The sequence below is a fragment of the Fopius arisanus genome, unplaced genomic scaffold (assembly GCF_000806365.1).
Source record: "Fopius arisanus strain USDA-PBARC FA_bdor unplaced genomic scaffold, ASM80636v1 scaffold00058, whole genome shotgun sequence".
In the NCBI taxonomy this organism is placed as follows: domain Eukaryota; kingdom Metazoa; phylum Arthropoda; class Insecta; order Hymenoptera; family Braconidae; genus Fopius; species Fopius arisanus.
In genome coordinates, this window is record NW_011887797.1 from 468090 (window position 1) to 487957 (window position 19868).

The 19868-nt window shown below is 39.2% G+C and overlaps 1 protein-coding gene across 4 annotated transcripts in view; it reads right to left on the bottom strand.

The window, feature by feature from the left end:
• LOC105268512 (amyloid beta A4 precursor protein-binding family B member 2) overlaps nucleotides 1-19868 on the bottom strand; it is a 73784-nt gene that overhangs the window by 50742 nt on the left and 3174 nt on the right. For all 4 annotated transcript variants that reach the window (XM_011308127.1, XM_011308126.1, XM_011308128.1 and 1 more), the window contains exons 2-3: nucleotides 13627-13682; nucleotides 5074-5447 (exon numbers count right to left, since the gene is read on the bottom strand). In XM_011308127.1, the coding sequence (XP_011306429.1) occupies nucleotides 5074-5377 (304 nt within the window). In that variant the 5' untranslated portion in view covers nucleotides 5378-5447; nucleotides 13627-13682. The remainder of the gene's footprint in view (nucleotides 1-5073; nucleotides 5448-13626; nucleotides 13683-19868) is intronic.

The following is a 19868-nucleotide window of genomic DNA, read 5'->3' on the forward strand; positions in this document are numbered from 1 at the left end:
ATGACTAAATGATAACTCAATTCAATTTAATTATTCAATTTTCCACCTTTTTTCCTGAAATTCCTCGATTAATTTGCAAGTAATTAAATTTTCTCTGGGGATCGATACAAATTGTTCAGATAAATCGATATTTAAAGACATCGATAACTGAAAAAGCCAAACGTCAAAATACGAAGTAATAATAATGCTCCCATTTAAAAAAAAAAGCAACAGAATAAAAAAAGTGGATTGAGTTCGTCATCAGCGAGAATTCAGTGCGAAGGTAGCACTTTTCATTGCTGCTGGTGCAAAAAAAAAAGTATGTCGCACTAATTAAAACCCGAGGGGGAATAAAACCCATATACAACGCTCGCAGGGTATTTTCAGGTTGCCATTGCAATTACGTAAGCCTTTCTTGCATCCTCAGCTTTTCCCGACTAAAACCGAGAAGTTGGAGGCCCCCAAGACAGTCTCTTCCTTATGTGCAGTCCTCTCCTCGGCTTCTACTACTTAATTTGTTCTAGCCCCAGGGCCCTTTTATTTAAAAATAAATAAAAAAACGTCAAGTAAATAAAGCAGGGGCTCGTAAAAGAGCTTGAAAAAGATAAATCCCCACCCATATAACAGCTAGACACTTTGTCCCTCCAATATTCCCTAATTAACTCGCAAGTGTATCGGATAGATTACGCGCTATTCGAAGGGATAATGAACAATCTGTTGGAAGGTAAGACAATGGAGCCATTGAAATTAATGAAATTTCGATTGAACCCGAGTTGATGCACCCGGAAGAGTAATTTGGTATTGTTTGGCATTTCTAGTGCTCGATTTAATGTAGATTCGTGGATATTGGCTGTTTCCAATTATTGGAAATGATTATTGCATGTCTTGTGTAATTCCATCGATGGATTTCAACAGATGTTGCGTAATCGATGGTAAATAGACAATGAATCTGTAGGACGAGCGTTCAAAGCAAACATTCGGAGAAATTTCATTCTCATTCTATTTTTCGTTGGTTAAAATTTGTTGCTTTGATATTTTTGTTTGAAAAGGGAAAAAACGGGAAAATGAAAAGCAATGAGGAGGAGGAGGGATGGGGAAAGGGGAAAATTGATGATCGGGGGAAATACTGAAATGGGAGTCGATGAGGGGGAATAAAGAAAAAGGCGAGAGCGGACAAAGTATGACGGCAATGAAATAAAATTCAACGGGAAAGCATCGGGTATTTCTCTGTCCGTGGCCTAGGGTATATATATGCCTTTCGGCAATTTCCGTCCTTCGAATTGAAATGTTATTGCGTTAGCGACACGTTCCGGTCTCTCTTTCCCTTTTCCATTACTCCGTGAGATGTGGGTGGGAGAGGATTATCCGAAAGACTGGGTGGAATGAATGGAGATTCCAGTGTGGAATTTAACTCGTCGGGTCTTTGCACCCTCACGATTTTTTGCTAAAAACAGGCCGCGGAGAATAAACCCGCGGAGAAAAAATATGAAAATTATATAAGTGGCATACGGGGAGAAATGACCATGAAAAATTACTAGTCTCTTACCAGTAAATGGGGGTTTTTCATGTATTGATGAAAAGTCAAGGGAAATGCAGAAAAAATCACTAGAGTTTTGCGCAATATTTATGCGTGAGAAAGTAAAATATTCGCTCATGACTTTCTCAGTGACTGATGATACACTTCGGCCAATACCGTCAGTCTTCGGGAGTTTCCCTTTATCGGACAGCATATGATTGGTTCCTCTTCTGGGCCCATTGTACGCATTGAATCCACCGAGATGGGACCTATGAAATTTTACTCGATTGAACATTAATATCTGGGATTAACTCGCAATGGTTCAACCTTACCGACCAGTCCCGGTAATTTTTTCCCGCGACAGTTCTGTGACTTTTTCATGACAATTTTGAATTTTCGGATGGTTTTCGCACCCCGCGAAGAATTGCGCAACCCCCAAAGGTCAGGTCAGATCATGGAAACCCTAGGAGGGGATAAAAAAATGGCACGTGCCTTTTATTACAGGCGAGGTGTGCTAATCCTGAGGAGCTCATAAATTCATCGTTGGGGAATTGCTCCTTAACCCCGAGCCTCGGCGAAGGATCGAACGACCTGTCGGGAGTCTTAAGGTACGGACGTGATTCCCCCGACCGAGAGATTCCACTCTACATCCTGTATATACTCCATGTACTATATACTTCTTCCGATTGATGGAAGGGGTTGAAATGCGGATCTCTGACCTCCAAGTTCTCCGATGAGAAAACGCCGGTTCTCGAGTCACAACGGAATGTAGATAATTATTCTTTTCCACAGAAAAAATCAATACAGTAATAATAATAATCAATCAACATGACGTAATTCTTCCGCAATTCCAAAAAAACAAAATTTCGGGGAAAATTTCATGGAATTGTTACAGATTTTTATTGCGTGAAAAATGTAATTTATAAAAATTAAACCTCTGGAGGAAATTTGGTTACAAACTAATAATTATAACAATTGATTATTTTCTGGGAATTAATGAAAATGACAGAATTATTATTTTCTTTCTCGTGGAGATTCCTCTTCAGCTACAACTAATTTCCTGCAGAAAATGAACGGCAGTTTCAGAAGGAAATTCCGTTGGAATCCAATCTGCGAGACAATTACACACAATCGAAATGATAATTGGATTCTCACAATAACAGAATTTGCAAACTTCTGAAAAGTCATAAATTTTCACGGGTACTCCGACTTTAATATCACCCCTTCGTCATTCATTAAACCGGAGGTTCTGCAATTGCAGATAAACCAAACAGGATTCGCGGTAATAAACGAGAAAAAGGGAAATGGACGAGACATTTCCCATAATTTCATGACTCATCTCCACAAATGAGACATCGCGTACATTTCGTTTATTTAGCCAACTTTATTCCACGTAATCGAGGAAATTGAAGTGACTTTCCGCGAATTTTTCCTTAAGTATTAGTGCACCGATTAATTCACCGGAAAAATAACGACTCCCACCTCCCAAAGTTTATCAAATAAAAAACGAAGAAATGAAACGAAAAATGTAAGGTAAACAAAACTTGAAATTTAAATTTGTCATGCGAGGAGAAAATTCGTTGCCTGAAAGTGTAATCCGAGTTATTTTATGGACTTTTTGATCGAAGTGGTTGTTACAGTTTTAAGTACTTGCGAATCCCTAAGTAATAACTCAGTTAAGAGGACTTTCAGGGGAACATGAGAATTTTAGCAAGTACAGAATGGGGTACATTTTATTACGCGCCGAATGAAATAGTTTCGGAAATCTCGTAAAAGAGACATCGCAATTTTGTATCGATGATGGATAACATGAATCTATCACAAAGTTATTGTTAATATCAATGGCGAAACTGATGAACAGTATTATCAAGTACTCACGCAAGTATTCGCAAAGTTTTTTATTTCATCGTGTAATTCTTCGAATGTGCGGCTACGGAATTTATGGAGTAATGAAAAATTGACCATGAACTTGTAATTCGAATTCGTGATAGTCTCAATAGAAGAGAAAATACTCTGATATCGATATTGAATTGAGATGATGTTGAAAGGAAGCACCCCATCAGCTTTATGTAGAGCATCGAAAATCGAGTCTGTCCTCGTTGAGATGTCCATTATCTTTCACTTCTCTCACAAAATCGAACCATTTGCCTTCGAATTTCTATAGATTCGAAGTCTCTCCTAGACTTTTTCTCAAGTAATTCCGGGGGAATGGAATATCTAACGATCTGCAAATGCCATTCACCCGAAATCTCATATTTTCCATCAAGGGAATTAAACAATGAAAATTCTGCGTTCTTCTTGCGAAATGGTGAACTAGGATAACTGCATTTTTTTTCGCGACCGTTTTTAGCCTGTATCTCGAAATTGGAAGAGCATAGCCAATTTTTTGTAGAAACATTTTTATAGAGAAATATGAGAGCTACAAAAAGAGTATCTATGAAAATATTATTGTTTTCCTTCCATTACGAGATATTCGCTAAAAACTGACCGTGAAAAAAATTCACTTGTCCTAGTTTATCATTTTGCTGAATTATTATCGTCAAATGGTGAATTTGTTTCAATTTCTGCGAAATTGTTGATGAAATATTGAATAAAAAAAGTTTGAGGAAAGAATAAATCAATGAAATAAAGTCAGAAAAGGGGATTTGTTGCACGCAAAAATTTTCTACAATCTCGGAAATCCGGGGGAGAGATTTTTTTTCTCCGCAACGAGACCTAAATGTAACCGAGTGCTCGACCCATCGAATACGTCGCCAGATCGATATCTCCTAAAATCACGAGACGACGTAAAAGCCGGGGAAAGAGTCGGTCCTTTTACCGGCTAAAACCCCGGACTAAAGGGAAAATGGTAAAATCGAGGTCAGAGGCAAGAGAGAAAGGTAGGTCGATTTAATTTCACCAACTTTTCACCCCCGAGTACGGTAGTACTTGCACGTTCGACTTGCAGCCACTTGGCTAGTCGTGCCAAGTACGCCACTGAAAATTCGTCGCTCGTTTCATCCCCAGAATTCTTTTCCAACTTTTGACAAACCTCCGCTGCCATCTTCCCACTACTTCCTGTCTACTCTTTCTCATCCGTCGAATAAATTTACACCCGATGACGACTTTGACGTACCACCAGGGCCCCAGGTAAGTGCCTCTCCCATTTCCACCTCAAAGTTCATCTATCCATATTGTTCATCTAGTGCTATCGATTAAAAATTGCAGAGCTTACCTTAACTTTTGCTGGAGATTCACGTGATTTTATTACCGAGACTAAAATTTAGTAGTTGAGCAATCCTATCTATTTGCGATTAAAACTAATTGTTTTTATTAAATTGAATTTGAAACAATCAAGAATGTTTCTGCAGTAAGTAAATAATTGATTAATTGATCATTTTTATAGATTCACGCCAATTTTCTAGTTTTTAACAAATGCGTAGTGAAAACTATAAAATATAATTTCATTTGTTAGTTAGGCAGGTTTTTTTTCAATTCACTAAATTTTTCTCAGTATTGGTGATTATGATTTAATGGTTCGGTTTGGAAGAGAAAAATGTGCGATTTTTAGGTGAAATTCTAGGAGACGAGGTACTCACCGAGGAAGGCGCTCTCGTCGTTGTCGAGGTCAAGATCGAGGTCCGATTGCCCATTGGTATTTGAGTGCTGATTGCGCGTTACGAGGTCCATGTCCTCGGTGTTGGACTCGGAGTGGAGATGCCGTTGCTCCAGGTAGCCAGCGGCGAGTAGTTCAGCTAGCAGGGGTAAATAGGGGGATGTAATTAAACGGGGGCTTGTTGCACGTACACAACCAGGTATCCAGAGGCCAAGGAGACCACAGGGTACCGCGGGTACCGCACCCGCACTCACAAAACCACCGTTCAAAAGTTCACCGCACAACATAGGTATCACAGAGACTCTCTATCAACTTTAACCAATGGCTCTGTTACCGCACCAATCAGCTGCTGGTTATCTGCAACATAAATTCAATTTTTCTCTAAATATCCCCTTCTATTTTCCACTCGGACATTTTTCCTCATTTTTCCCGCAATTCTCCACACTGTTAAACTTTTCATTCATTTTTCCCATAATTTTCCGCATTAATGGAAATTTTTTTACATCCTTCCCGTTCACTAGATTTTTCATTCATCTTGAAAGCCCCAACAAAAATTGACTTTTCAATGAAATTTTCAGTTTTTGTACTAATTATGAAAATCGATCATCAAATTCTATGAAATTTTTTATGGATTGAAAATTTAATGAAATAATTGTCCGAATCTTCACAATTTTCTCAACTGCCGGATTTTTTTGTCGAATATAATGACAGAGAACCGCAACTTTCCACATATTATAAACTTTTCGCGTTGCCCCCGGGTTGCCTGGGCGATAATGTTTGCCAGAAAACTTGGAAAACAGTGGCATGCCATGAAAAACCCACCGAAAGTTGACGTTTCGTATCACCACACGGGGCGTGACGATAACGCATGATGGAATTATTTTTTTCATGTCGGTTGCACGGAGTACCAGGCGCTCCACACTATTCCAATCAAATCCAAAGGTTTTTTTCCCTCCGCACACTGCTAAATAAAATGGCTCCTTAATTTATCTAAAAACTCATTAATTGGCGCGATTTTATTGTTAACAAAACTAAATTAATCCACTCAAAACCTGGAGACGCCTTCGCGTCTCACATAAAAAAGTTGCAAGATATCATATGCGCGATAATATAATATCACTAACAATACATAATAATAACAATAATTCATAACATATTATAACTATATTCCGTAATTGCACTGTATATACTGATGTTATTCAACAATTGATTAATGTCCTATTTAATTAAATAAACTCCTGCTTTTTAAAGAAGTAAAAGTTTATTTACTTAAACAAAAAATGTATATATTATTATTAATATTATCTTATTGGATTATTATAATATATTATCACATAATAATGATAACAACAATAATAATAGTAATGCATGGGAATTTTAAGAGGATATTTGTTTTCGGAGAGGAATAACTTGCCTTCGGAACCGGCCAGTGGTTACTGACATCTACCTCGGGAACCTCGTGGGTGCGGAGGTACTTACATTGTCAAATGCAACAGGGCCGTAACTATTCCGTTTTTGTCACGATAAGGTTGGAATATTTCTGTAACCCCCGGGTGCAGCACGAGCGCAAGGTTGAGGAAATTCTGAGTGTTGGGTCGATGGTGAGGTCGTAACACGATCCGGACTGTTTATTCGCACGAGGAAAACATTCAACTGAGACTACACAATGCAGATTTTATGGAGAGGAATCAGCATACCTGACGCCACCCACACTCAACTACATTTCCAAGTCATGAAGTCATTAAATTTAAATGCCAACATGTCGATACCAATGGCCAAAATAATTCTCACATTTCGTTGGCTTTTTTTGCTCCTCCATATTTCGGGTGATGACTAGATTTCGTTTATGCACGCGTTGAAGAAAATGGTGGACAAACTAAAATGGTGGATATCTCGAAGAGGATTGGGTAATTAGATTAAATTTGTAAATTGTACAGTTATTCATTCTATTTATTTGTAGATGATAATTAAATAATCGGTTTCATTGATTCCGCGAATAGAGTGTATTGGATTATGGACAGGAATTAGTAAATAATAAAACTAATTAGGGTTAGACGTTAACTTTTATTAAATGCACTCAAAAGGCATAGCTTTCTCCGACGACCTTTCCAACTCTATTGACTCATAGCAGCCAAAGTTTTCACGCTCTGGACCCATTTTATAAAAGGCTCTTGTTCATTCATTTCTCCCTATTTCTGTTTATAGAAACTGTTCTCTTGATCCTAATGCTGTTGGAAGAAAAATTATAAAATAATAATATGAGCCAAAACAGCTATGGGATAACTATTAATTTTTATGCACCGATACCAAGTGTTCTCAATACGGTGTTTTGGATTAGGGGATGTCGCCATTTTCAAAAGGGTGCATCAGACGTCTGAAATAAAATGATGAATTCACGTGATAATTACGTTGAGACTTTTTAGATTATCAGTTTTTGAAAAATGACTTTGATATCTCTCGGGACAGTCGTACAAGTAACCGGGAAAAAAACGTCATTTGCATTCATTCTTCTAACGGTTCGAAATGAGATAAATATCGAGGAAAGTCCAATTCCCTCCCACATACTTCGTGACGAACCCCAAACGGCACATGACACGCAACAAAAAACCCCAGAGATTACCTATCAAGGAGTCAATTTGGGGGATTTACGGTTTTTTAACTTCCGAACAACCAAATTGCCACTAAAGTACAACTCCCTCTCCGGAAAATCCATTCTGATTTAACAAGTGAGTATATTTGTAAAGAACTCTAAAGACAATTCCAAATACCGTGAACTTTTAAAATTCCTCCCGTAATATTCTCCAACTCGTGAATTATTCAGTGAAACTGTACCGACAGGCAATGGGAGTTCTTTTTTTGATATCACGGGAGGCATTTTTTCCATCCGCACTTTTCTCCTCTGCAAACTAAATATTAGAAAAAGGGTAGGAAAGTGGAGATGAATTTTTGCTGATATCCATCGCCTATCCCGTTACTCCGGCTCCCAAATAATACAATTTCATTTTACTTCTACATTCTATTCTCGGGGAAACTCTCCAGATGAATTGAACAGAGTCATAACCCAGAATCCACCTAGTCTATAAATCGGGGAGATCACTTTTTTTTTCTCTCGGTCTTTCATCCCTTCGTATTTCCGTCTGGGTAAATATCCAGCTGGCGATGTTGGTCGGGTTCAAAGGATAGATCCCAACCGACTAGATATTGCATTTAACATGTACCCAAAGTCGTGAACCATTCTGCCAGGAACCCTTAGAATAACTCTACCGAAAGGAGTGATCATTACTCGTGATCCTATTTGCAATTAATTGCAGTTTAGATACTAAATCACTCCTATAAATATTCAATTAGTTATTATTTATTTTAAACCGAACCCACAATTCTTTCAGTTCCCGAATAAATACTAATGTTTCAGATACAATCGTCCGTCAATCATTTTTCTTTGCTATTTTTTTGAGCCTGAGTAAACTGATAAAAAAAATTATCTCCCTCGAATTCACCTGAATAATTATAATAATCAAACTTTATTCATCAGATTATTTTATTATTTGTGGAATAAAATCGCTCGTTTCCATTTATTCCAATGCCGGTGGCCTGGTGTAGTGGTTAAGGTCGTGACCTCACAACCGATAGGTTCCAGGTTCGATTCCTGACCGGATAGAAAGGTGAGATCTAACTAGCTTTAAAAAGTCCTGATCAATCGCCACATAGTATCATCCGACTCAAAACGATGTAAAATAAACATAAAAAAAAATTTATTCCGATAATTCTATTGAAGATGGGTAAAATGATTAAAAAAAATTAGATCTCCCTCGAATGCCCTCAAATTCAGCTGAATAATTATTACGGCTAAATTACAAATAATTATTCATAAATCTCTCAAATTTTGGGTGAAAAATGTAATTTTAATTGTCCTAATACGAAGTGCTTATGAGTATCAAAAATTGATCCGAAGGTACTCCATAAAATTCCCGCCGTACATAACAGTAAAAAAAAGGGGAGAAAGGTGAAGCCAGGGGCATAAACCACAACAACATCAGGTTGATTGATCGCCGAGACTGCAGCCAACCTGGCGCCGACCTAGAGTCTTTTACCACCCACACCAGGACCGTCCCAACACTCTCAACAGCACGTGAACAGCCAGCAAAATCGCCCCTGCCCGTACATTGCACCAAGCACGGCTTTATGTTCCGACAATTACGATGCAATTACGATAAGACTGTACCGTCGTTTCGGCTCAATTCACCAGTACATAATATACACCAAAGGATGTTGCATCAAAGGCCAATCCTCCGACGTAGGAGTAAATAAAAATGAAGAATGAGCCAATGTATCGATATATATCTAACAATCCTCCAATGTATATCGATTGGATCGACGCACGGGGAATTCAAACAGCGGAAAAGGTCGACGAAAAAAAGTGTTCCATGAAATATTTAACAGTAAACTCACTTGCATGAGAAAAAACCACTGCAAACAGGTAATCAGATATTCACGGATGATAAGGATTGACTGATAGCAGCAAACCGCTTTGTGGAAATACTTTCCGATGAATAATTACAATTGCAGATTTAATACCACCGAAATACTCGAGACTAGTTACTCAGCAGTCGATGACAGCAACAGTAATTGAAGTAACTCGACGGCCTCTTGAAAAGCTACCAGAAGAGTTCCTACAAAGTGCATAACGCGCAAATAAAACACGACGCATACTCTGTGTACCAAACAGTTGCCAGTTTTTCCTGGTGATGATATTTCTTTTTCCTTCTTTCTTTTTGCGTAAACTATGGGTGAAGTGGTAACAGCATAAACCCTTGAGCATTGTGTGCAACCAAATAGTTGGTGAGTGAGCAAGTTACCAAGAGTTGCATGCGGGAAAGAGCTTAGGGGGTACAAAAGTGAGAAGGAAACTGTGAAGAGGTGCAGAAGTATAGGGGAAAAAAAAATTCAAGTGGAAGAAAATTCGGATGGGTTTTGAGGGGAGGATGAGGAGTATGACACGGAAATGAGAGGCCAGACCACTTCGTCACGCTCCAGAGAAGTCCAGAAAGAGCTTTGTACGAGCACTGGGGTTTAATTTGCACGAGTGCTCGTTCTCAAATGTATATCCAAGGTTAGTTCATCTGGCTACATAACGACCTGAGACATCAGCATCATCAACCCACGTCATGTTGACAGTTTGTCCTGAATTTGTCCTAAATTTGTCCAATCCTTTCCCAAATAAGGAAGTCATTAAATTCAACTGCTAACACACAATCGGGGAATCAACTCATAATCATTTTCCAGAGGGTCCAAAGATCCTTTTCATCAGAATCATGATGAACAATCACCTTTTGGCTACGTGGTTTTCACCAAAGAATGAACGAAGCAGTTATTTCCATGCTACAACTTTCTTTGATGTTCAGCTATTATTCACTTGGCTTCAGAATGCAGATATCCGATAATTTTAATATTTTGAGGGTGAATAATAACTTTGTAGGGTAAGCCCTCGATAATTTGGTCCGCTAGTGCTTTCTCCTCGTTTATTATCTGAAAGCTGAATGGAACTTATGCTCTCTAACGAGCCTCATCTTTGATCTGCAACCAAGACGATACAAGCTCTGGCATGATGAAAAGAACGAGAAGTGGAGCAGACCTTAAAGCTCTTTTCCGGGCTGAGCCATTCCAGTGCCTTTCGAAAGATCAAAAAAAGTACGTGTAAGAGGAAGTCTACCGTGCTGAAGAATGAAAAGAGAGGGAGTGACGTATCTTGAGGAACAAAGCGGAGGGGAAAAGCTGGCAAAATAAAAAAAAAGGATGGAGATAGTGATACCTTGGGTGTTTCAACAAGAACAGACGGTGACCCCTGGGGTGAGTGTAAAATGCGTGACAATGGATACGAGAGTAGATGGTGACCCACACTACACAGACACCAACTGCACTTTCCTTCTCGCGTATGCCAACATCACCACACTGTTCTATTCTTTTTTATTTCATAGCCCAGGGAGCATTCGGAGCAACTGCCAGACGAGACTCTTTCATTTTTTTCAAATCCTCTGCAACTCATGGCGTTCCAACCGTCTGCATCCAATCATTCTGGGATTAATCGAAATTTTGGCAATAGGAATCAACTTTTGGATTATGGAAATAGAATTGATGATGCAATTGGGACTCGGGGTAATGAATCCATGTAGTTGGCAATTCATTTGACAAGTAAAGCAATCAATGCCACTATTTCTGAATTGTGGTTTACCGGCTATCGAAAATATTCGCACGGAAATGAAAATACTGATGGCTGTCGAGATTCCATTTGGGGATAATGTCCGCCTAGTCAGCACTTCGATACTCATCCCGTTGTCCATTAAGCCGGGATTTTTATCGGTGCGTTGATGCAACACCAGATTTCACTCCATTATTGATTATACGAAAAAAGCTATTGGGAATTTATATTGGGTAAAAGAACACCGAATGATGATTATCAGATTGGATTATTAGAAAAAACCGAGCTTTCAGTCCGGAGTAAAATCTATTAAAGAGATGGATTTGGGAGTTAACGCGTTAGGATTTCCGCCGGGATTCGTCCAAACATAAATCGAATCAGCGGATGGAAGGAGATGTCATCAATTTTGATAAGTCGAATTGCGAAATTGAATCCATTGGTGGAGACAAAGAAATGTCCAACTTTGGAAATCCCTGGGGGGACAAGGGCCAGTGGTAAAAGTATATATCTGTGGGAAAAGTCCGGGAGGTTAATTTAACCCGTATCAAAAGGGATCCGAGGAGAGTGAAGGAGGTTTGTTGTGCAACGGACTCTCAATCACATGTGACCAGAGTCGAGGGTTAGTCCCATGGGGGTCAAGAAGATCTGTACAACCTACGCCTCCAGGATAGCCACTCGTGCTTCTTCCAGGGTTGAACATGTCTTGACACCAGAGGTAGATCGCCCAGTCACAAGTTCCTTGGGCCACGCTGACAAATATTCTACTGTCTGATTATTGAAGGAATCGGCACTCGGTGGGAAGGGAGTGAAGAAAGATCATCCAGACCTGTCCCTGGAGGATTTTTTTAGTTCCCTGGGTGGAAAAGATGGTGTAGCACTTTGTTTGATTTCTTCGATCGATCCGATCGTCGATAGATGCATGACCAAATGAAATCCTATTGGGTCCAATTCCATCAGTCTTTCTCTCCTGAATGAAAAATCCTGAAAAAATCTTCGATGATGACGACCACATACTCTCTCCTCAACTCACATTCATTAACAATGAGAAACGATTCGTCATCCATGTACAAATGCTCTTTTCCCTACCTCTCAATCTAGCAAATGAACCCATCCGTCAAAAGCTCTTATTCTACTACATCGTTCGTTACCAGTTGAAGAGGCTCGTTATTATCGGTGGAACTCTTTTCCCGTGCAATACTTCGAAGTTATTTCCAAATTGCTTGCACTGAAATACAGTTGTTAGGAATGAATTGATTTGGTACCGGAATTTATAGCCAATTATTCGAATTACGATAGGAACTGGATATTGCCTGGACGAGTTAAACGAGTGAATCCGAAAACAGAAGCATCGACCTCTGTGATGTGCCAAATTCACTAATGCATTGCCCCGAAATTTCCGTTGTCATTCAACTTTTGGATACAACTCGAAATCGAAATGACGATAATACGTTACATCAAATGTGAGGGTAAACTTTCAACCAGGACGGCTGAATAATTTGTTGATGTCCAGCTATTCACCCGTTCATATCCAACTGCACGATTCATTAACCCTCAGCTCCACTGGCATTAACTCAATTGTTCTCTCTGTGTTACATCGATTCTCTAAATCATTGAAGACCACATGCAATTAAAATAGAAGCGATAGCATCGACGAAAGATATATACGCTGTAGAAGGACTGGATGGGTAAGAGGTCGAATGATCGATTGGCAAGTGGATCTGTGCATGATCACAAAGGGGGTGGCTGTGGGGTGGAGATGGGAAGGTTGAAACAGGTGGAGATGGAAGGGTGGATACGTGTATCCAGACTAAACAGGCCATTTGCCGGTTACAATGGAGGCCCGTCAACCAGACGGTTTGACTTAATTACCCCAGAAGTTGGTGCTGCCAACCTCCTGCACTGGTTTGAGCTATCCAACAACCCTCGGTCGTCTCATCGACGGTGAAAATCGATCAGCCGAAATGGAAACGAGATTGCTCGCTTCATCAGGTACCAACTCTATTAAATATTCACACGATAAACGACGGATTTCGTACGGCGCTCCATTTCGATGGGTCAAAACACAAATGAAGTTCGCCACAATCGAAATATCTCGAAAACAGCGCGGGAAATTCGAACACGACGCGCGTTACCCGCCTTCATTTTACGATGTTGTCTTCATTTTTGTCTTTTTTTTTGACGATTGTAAAATTATCTCATTTTACTACTCGCCTCCTGAAATAGGGAATGAGTGAAGGCATCGAGACAATCAATGAAACTCAGTCCCCAGTTGGATTTGGTCATTACGTCGTCTCCTCGGGTGTGTAATTGAAGCGGATTAAGTTGATTTAAATTACTTACCGGAGTTGTTGCGCGAGACGCCCTCAGCCTCGCTCGGTTTATCATTCGGAAAACACCTGCACAGAAGGACATGAAGTGTTATTACACATTTAATTAATCACTCTGTTGAGGGGTTTTGAGGTTAATTGATTTTATCAACGACTTCTTGCTCTCGAAAAAATCGAATTAATATAAATTCCCATGTTCCCCCTCGTTTCGTGGTCTACTTAACCCGCAATTTCCAACGACCGCAATTATGTAACCATCTGGTACACCCCACCAATATGAACCTACTACTGGGTAACCAAAATGGTTACATAATCATTCGTTCATTTTGGGGCGAAATAAAAATACTGGGTAGAGAAATCTTCATTCTGTCTCTAAAGAAAATTTGGAAATGAGTTTTAAACTAATCAAATTATAAAATTTCAAATTCGAAATCAATTATTCTGTGAAAATTCATGAAAAATATCTTAAAAAGTTATGTATGTACACATAAATTCCAGAAAAACCCTAAAAAGGAACTGAAAAAAGCGTCATTTTTTCATAAAAAAAGCATTAATGTCTCATTCATAAAAGAAAGCGGAAGATGATTAATGGACTGCTGACTTTTATCAGACAAGAACTCCCCCGAATTTCCGTCCCTCGTGACCTCACGGCTCCTACAAACGTATCATTAAATAGACATTAAGAATCGAATCTCAATATCAAAAGCAAACAGAAAGCGAGAAATATATCATGAAATATAGAGAAGTAGAATGCATATATTCAAGTTTATGGGTAGATGCCAGTGGCCTGTGCATCTTTCTCTGATTTCCCGGGGGAAGTTTCGTTTTCCTCTACGCGTTTCTGGCTACCATACACGAGTGAAATGTGTAGTATAATGAAAAAGAAAAGTACTGAAAGAAGAAAGGCAAGTTGGAGGAGAATGATATTGGCGTGTCCACGAGCACTGGGGCCCACAGTGTGGCATGATTTATTTTATCGCTTTTCCAGAGCCAGCATAATTCCACCTTCCGGAGAGAGTTATATTTTCAGTCCCCTTCGGGATAACTTCACGTACAACCGACATTCGAACAGCTACACCTCTGCGTCATCCTGTCCTAAATCTATACTTGTTTCCTCTTCTCGTTTTTTTATCGGCAAATGGAGAATCAGATCAACAGGTTCACGGGGACCATATGGGGGCCCTCGACCCTTCAGGACTCTAGGGCTTTTTTCCGTCCAGAGGAAAAAAGTACAGGATCAATCAGATTGATGAGAGGGGGGCAAATCGTTTAGTCTGGGATTCATGGAGGCTGTTTTTTCACTACGCCATTGTTTTTGAATTGATTGAGCTGCAGGGGCATTGAAAAAAGAGCGACGTGCTCCATGTACTCAATTTCGTGGAGAATTCCAAATTCACAGCCGCACGAATGGGCAAAGTGGAAGAACTTTTAGTTCTAAGGAATTAGTCATCTTTCTCCGTTGCCAGAGTAAATCTTTATGCACCCTAATAACAAGAAAACTTCTCGAGTCACATAAACTTAGCGATAGGTAATCAATAACGCAAAACCGATGTTGCGAGTGAAACTTCAGGAACTGAAAATGTCACCCATAATGTATGAGCCGAGTTCAGATATACTTCAAGAAATAATTGAAGAACTTCCCCGGGAAAATGCCAAAGAACTCCCATTACAACATGAATTCTGATTAACTTCAGTTGACGATGAAGATAATCGAGGATTTTTATAAAATTGATCTATAGAATGAAGAACTGAAAGGTTTGAGCCCAGAGTCTGTCGAAGAACTTCAAAATATCGAATCCCTCACTGTTAATCCAATGAAAATGGAATAAACTCCACAAATGAAGGGTGTCGATAACGAAATTATGAAACCAAGCGACTGCAGTGAAGCTTCCACGAAGGTTCCATTATCACCAGGGGGTCGATGACACCGTATTCACTGAAGTCCTATTGAGGGCAAAACTGGTGAGAATACCATATGGACGTGGACGGATATTCAACAGAGCCGCACCCACCACCAAAACAATGGGCCTTGTAATCTAGGTCACTCCTAATAATAGGTGATTTCTAGCTTTTCCCCAATGGTCGATGGAGTACCAGCTAGACTGCGCTATCCTACTCATCATACTGTCTCCATATTGTCACACAACTTTATTGTCATCGTGCTGCTATCTGCAAAGGCTATTCTAACCCTTCGGTAAATATGTTTCAACCAATTGCATGCACCTGCTCTAAAATTAAAAATACACCGCTTCAGAATTTTTTCTGGTAAATGTATGGTTTAGGTCCACCAAAAACAAAAATCATCGAAATATTAATCTCTCTGAGACGAAAGAAGAGAGTGAGAAACAACGAGGAGATAAATACATCGAAAAATAATCCTGAGGTAAACTCTGTTGTCCCTGAAATTCCTTAAACCACTCCTTCCCTCTGCTGCCGCTGTTGACGCGACGAGTGAGTGATATTAAATTCAATATTTTGAATTGCTATAGAAAGGTAGGGGCGGATTAGTCACTCGTTGTGTTCAGTCAGCGATGGTAGATGGCCGGGAGAGTTTAATTCAGAGTTTTAGTGAAGTATTCAGGACTATTTGATGAAATCCATCGTTCTGAGTGTCCATTGTCTATAAATGTGCCAACATATGGTATCTTTGAGCCGACACACCGCCACGTCCTCGCCGTGGCTCTCGATAACGCAGAGACCGGATATTAAATCTCATATCTCTTATACTAATTGTTTCCGGATAAAGAGGTGACCAGATCCTTAATTAAGTGACGGAAACCCATCCAATCAAATATAAAACATCCAGAATGGTTTGGTGGGCCTGAACTAGACATTTACCATTTTTCTTATATAATTGGAATTAGTTGTTCTAGGCTCGATGGAATAGATCCCAGCAATAATTTATTGGTAATTAAATATGAGACTTTGTTATTTTTTGATATTTTATTCCAATGACTACACGGAGAGAAATATTCAAGAAAAATTATGGAACATTTTAGGTAATGCATCAGTGAGAATCGCTTTCGGGGAATAAATCTGGAACTTTCAGTAATTTTTCGAGTTCTGTCACCGAAAAAATAGGAAAAAGTCATGTAATTTTCCTAGATGTTTTACAATCGGACGAAACTTTAAGACTTATTATGCCTCAGCACAGGAAAATTATTGGATGTTCACGAATTTTTACGGAACTGTTAACAATCATGTCATTCTGCTTGCTTCAATTATTTATTGACAAAAGAACGACATCATCATTGTAAAGTAACATATTTGCATAGTAATAGCCGAAATAGTATCTTGTGTAATTAAACAAGACTAATCAACCATTGGGCATCGCGCATTGAAGTAAAATCGACTGATCAAAATTGAAGTAAATAAATAATTCATTGCTCTTTTAATATAAGGAGCATGATTTAATAAATGGATTAAATAAATAAATTAAATAAATTCATACACGGAGAGAAATATTCAATAAAAATTACCTATTTTTTCCGCACTTCCAGAGCGAAATCACGGAATTTTTCTGTGGTGTTCCGTAATTCTTATCTGAATTGTCCTTGAAAAATGACGATACCATTCAATTTTTCGAGTTGATTCCGTAATCGGTAAGTGAACTGAAAGTTCCGTATTTTTTACTAAATATTTTGCTCCGTGTATTCAACAATAACGCAAGTGAATAATTTTTTAGGAACTCCAAAATGACTGATTGGGATGAATAGAATTTCTATTGTTTAGAAATTTCTTTTCGATGCGTGCACTCACATCTCTGAGGCGTGCAGCGATTTCATACCGTCTACAATCGACAATCCCGTCATTTTCCGCGTTTTCGACGGGGAAAATGACAAAAAAAAGAAGTTACATATTTTTCGCGCAGAGTTCATCCCAAGAATTTTTCTTTTTCATTTCATCGCCGAGGTAGGCGATGGCGCGTGATGTATCCGACCTACTTCTCTCTGCTTGGAGCCCTCCCTATGTACATCCTGGTATGTACATACAGATATGTTTTTTTTTGTGATGTCATGTACACCCGGGGCGCATTTTCTATATATCTGGAGGACATGAAGCCGGATATTCCCTGGTACAGTATCGACCGTCGACAGGTGGCGAGAAGCAAAGAGACATCGGGGCTTTTGTTATACGGTAAGCAATAGCTGTCTTTTCTTCCTTATTTCGTAGATTTATCCATGTCACTGCGAGTTGGGATATCGTTTTCTTCGAGATATTTCTCCCTTGAATTGAATTTTTTTTATTTACTCCAGGTTTTTGATTGGTTTTAATCGGAAATATGAAATTTAATACGTCCGCATTTCAAAGTAGCTCTACATTGTCCGAAAAATACTCCAGAAATTTTTAATAATTTTTCATCGACACATCCAGAAATGAAATTTCTTGAATATGCTAGTGAAGATCAATTAATTGAAAAATCAATAATCATTTAAAATCATCGATTAAAAAAAAACGGAGTCTTAAATTTTTAAGATAAATGAAAAATTTTGGGACAGATTATAATTGAAATTGAATCATTAACAGTCCATTATAACAAAATCTCCTAAAAAACAGTCATTCCAATAAATTCAACGCCCAAGTCCACATAAAAAACATTAATTCCCGCCTTATTGTCCCCAGTAGAAAATCCTCTCGTTCCATTCAAACTTTCATTTAAGTCTTACGTTAATTCACGTCATAAATTGCCGGAGCTTTAGCGTGAGGCGTAGGGCAGTGTAACATGGTAAGTAGAAAATCCGTTTCTACTGTCCAGAAAAGCGGGTGCTCGTTACCAATGGTCCCAGTACCCCGGTGATGACCCTTTTTCCACCCCCTTCAACCCCGAGAATAGCGTCACAATGCGGAACGCAATATGGCATTCTGCCGGTAGAGACCACAAGAATTGCCCGATAAATAATGGCTCGAGTGTAATCCCCATTGAGAAAAATTCACCCACAAGAAAAGTCTACAAGAGTTTATTGGCCCAGGTGGTGATAATAGCCCCTGATTTCGCTCTTTTCCTAGCTAATGGACCCCGAATATTTATCTGTCAACACATCCAGAGGACTGGAGCTTTGATGGAGTATTTGCTGGCGGAGGGGAGGCCCCGGGGGAATAACCAGACTGTCAATTGGCAGTTTACACTGTTTATACGCTGAAACATCGTACAACGATAAAGCACTTTGACAGTTAGTACGCTCAGTCGGACATAACCGGAATTGCAATATAAAGTGGAATTCTGGTACCCAACGATTCCGGGGAAACGAGCCGCAATGCGCGCTCTTGTCAAACGAGATGCAAGAAATCTTTATCGTCTCGTGATGGCCCGATTGATCGAACACTTCAAATTTATCTAATATACATTTTTTTGTACGATATACTCCACACGCCCTTTCATTCCAAATATTTAAGATCATCCCAGATTTTTTTCGAATTTAGATAGATCCTGAGATATTTCGAGATCGATTTCGTTTTTTCTTTTTATATTGGAATTAATGTATCAACCATATAAATAACATTAATAATATATTAATAATATATTGATAATATACACGTATAATACGTATTGATAAATAAATAATATTAATAGTTGAAAAATGGGGAATTTTGTGGAGAGAGAAATTCTTAATATTTGAAATTTCTGTAAGAGAATGCGCTGGAGAAAAGGGGGCTAACGCTGTGACATTTCCACAGTGTCACTGGGTGCTAACATTTTACCCACTAGTCCCAGTGGGCTAACCCTCATTGTACTTTACCCACTTTTACTTGAGTTGCAGGAAAAGCGCGTTAGTGAACACATTACACAGACACATAGAGGCCACTTTGGCTGGTGGTTCTCCGTCTGCCCCTAAATTTCTGCAAATTCCGAGAAGGCGAGAGATCCACCAGAACCCCCCATAAATCGTACACCTCTGGACGTATCTCGCTCCCACCCCCCTTCACACCCCCTCACACCCCCAAAATCCCATTCCCTCTAACATCTCCCTTCAACCCCCATGTCTCACCCTGCGCCATACGTTTCATTTCATTCCCGTAACATCCGCTGATTGGGGCTGCGTGTATATTCGCAGTTACGATAAATTCAACCTCTATTTACATCTACATAATACATAGATAATAAATTATCCCTTCTGAAACCTCATATTATATCCAAAAAATCAACCCCTCAAAAAATTGGCGTACATTTTTATTTTCCGATGAGAATCTTTTCAATCTCTCACGTAACATTTTTCACTCGGTACTCACGGCGATTTTTCAATGTGCCTTTAGGTG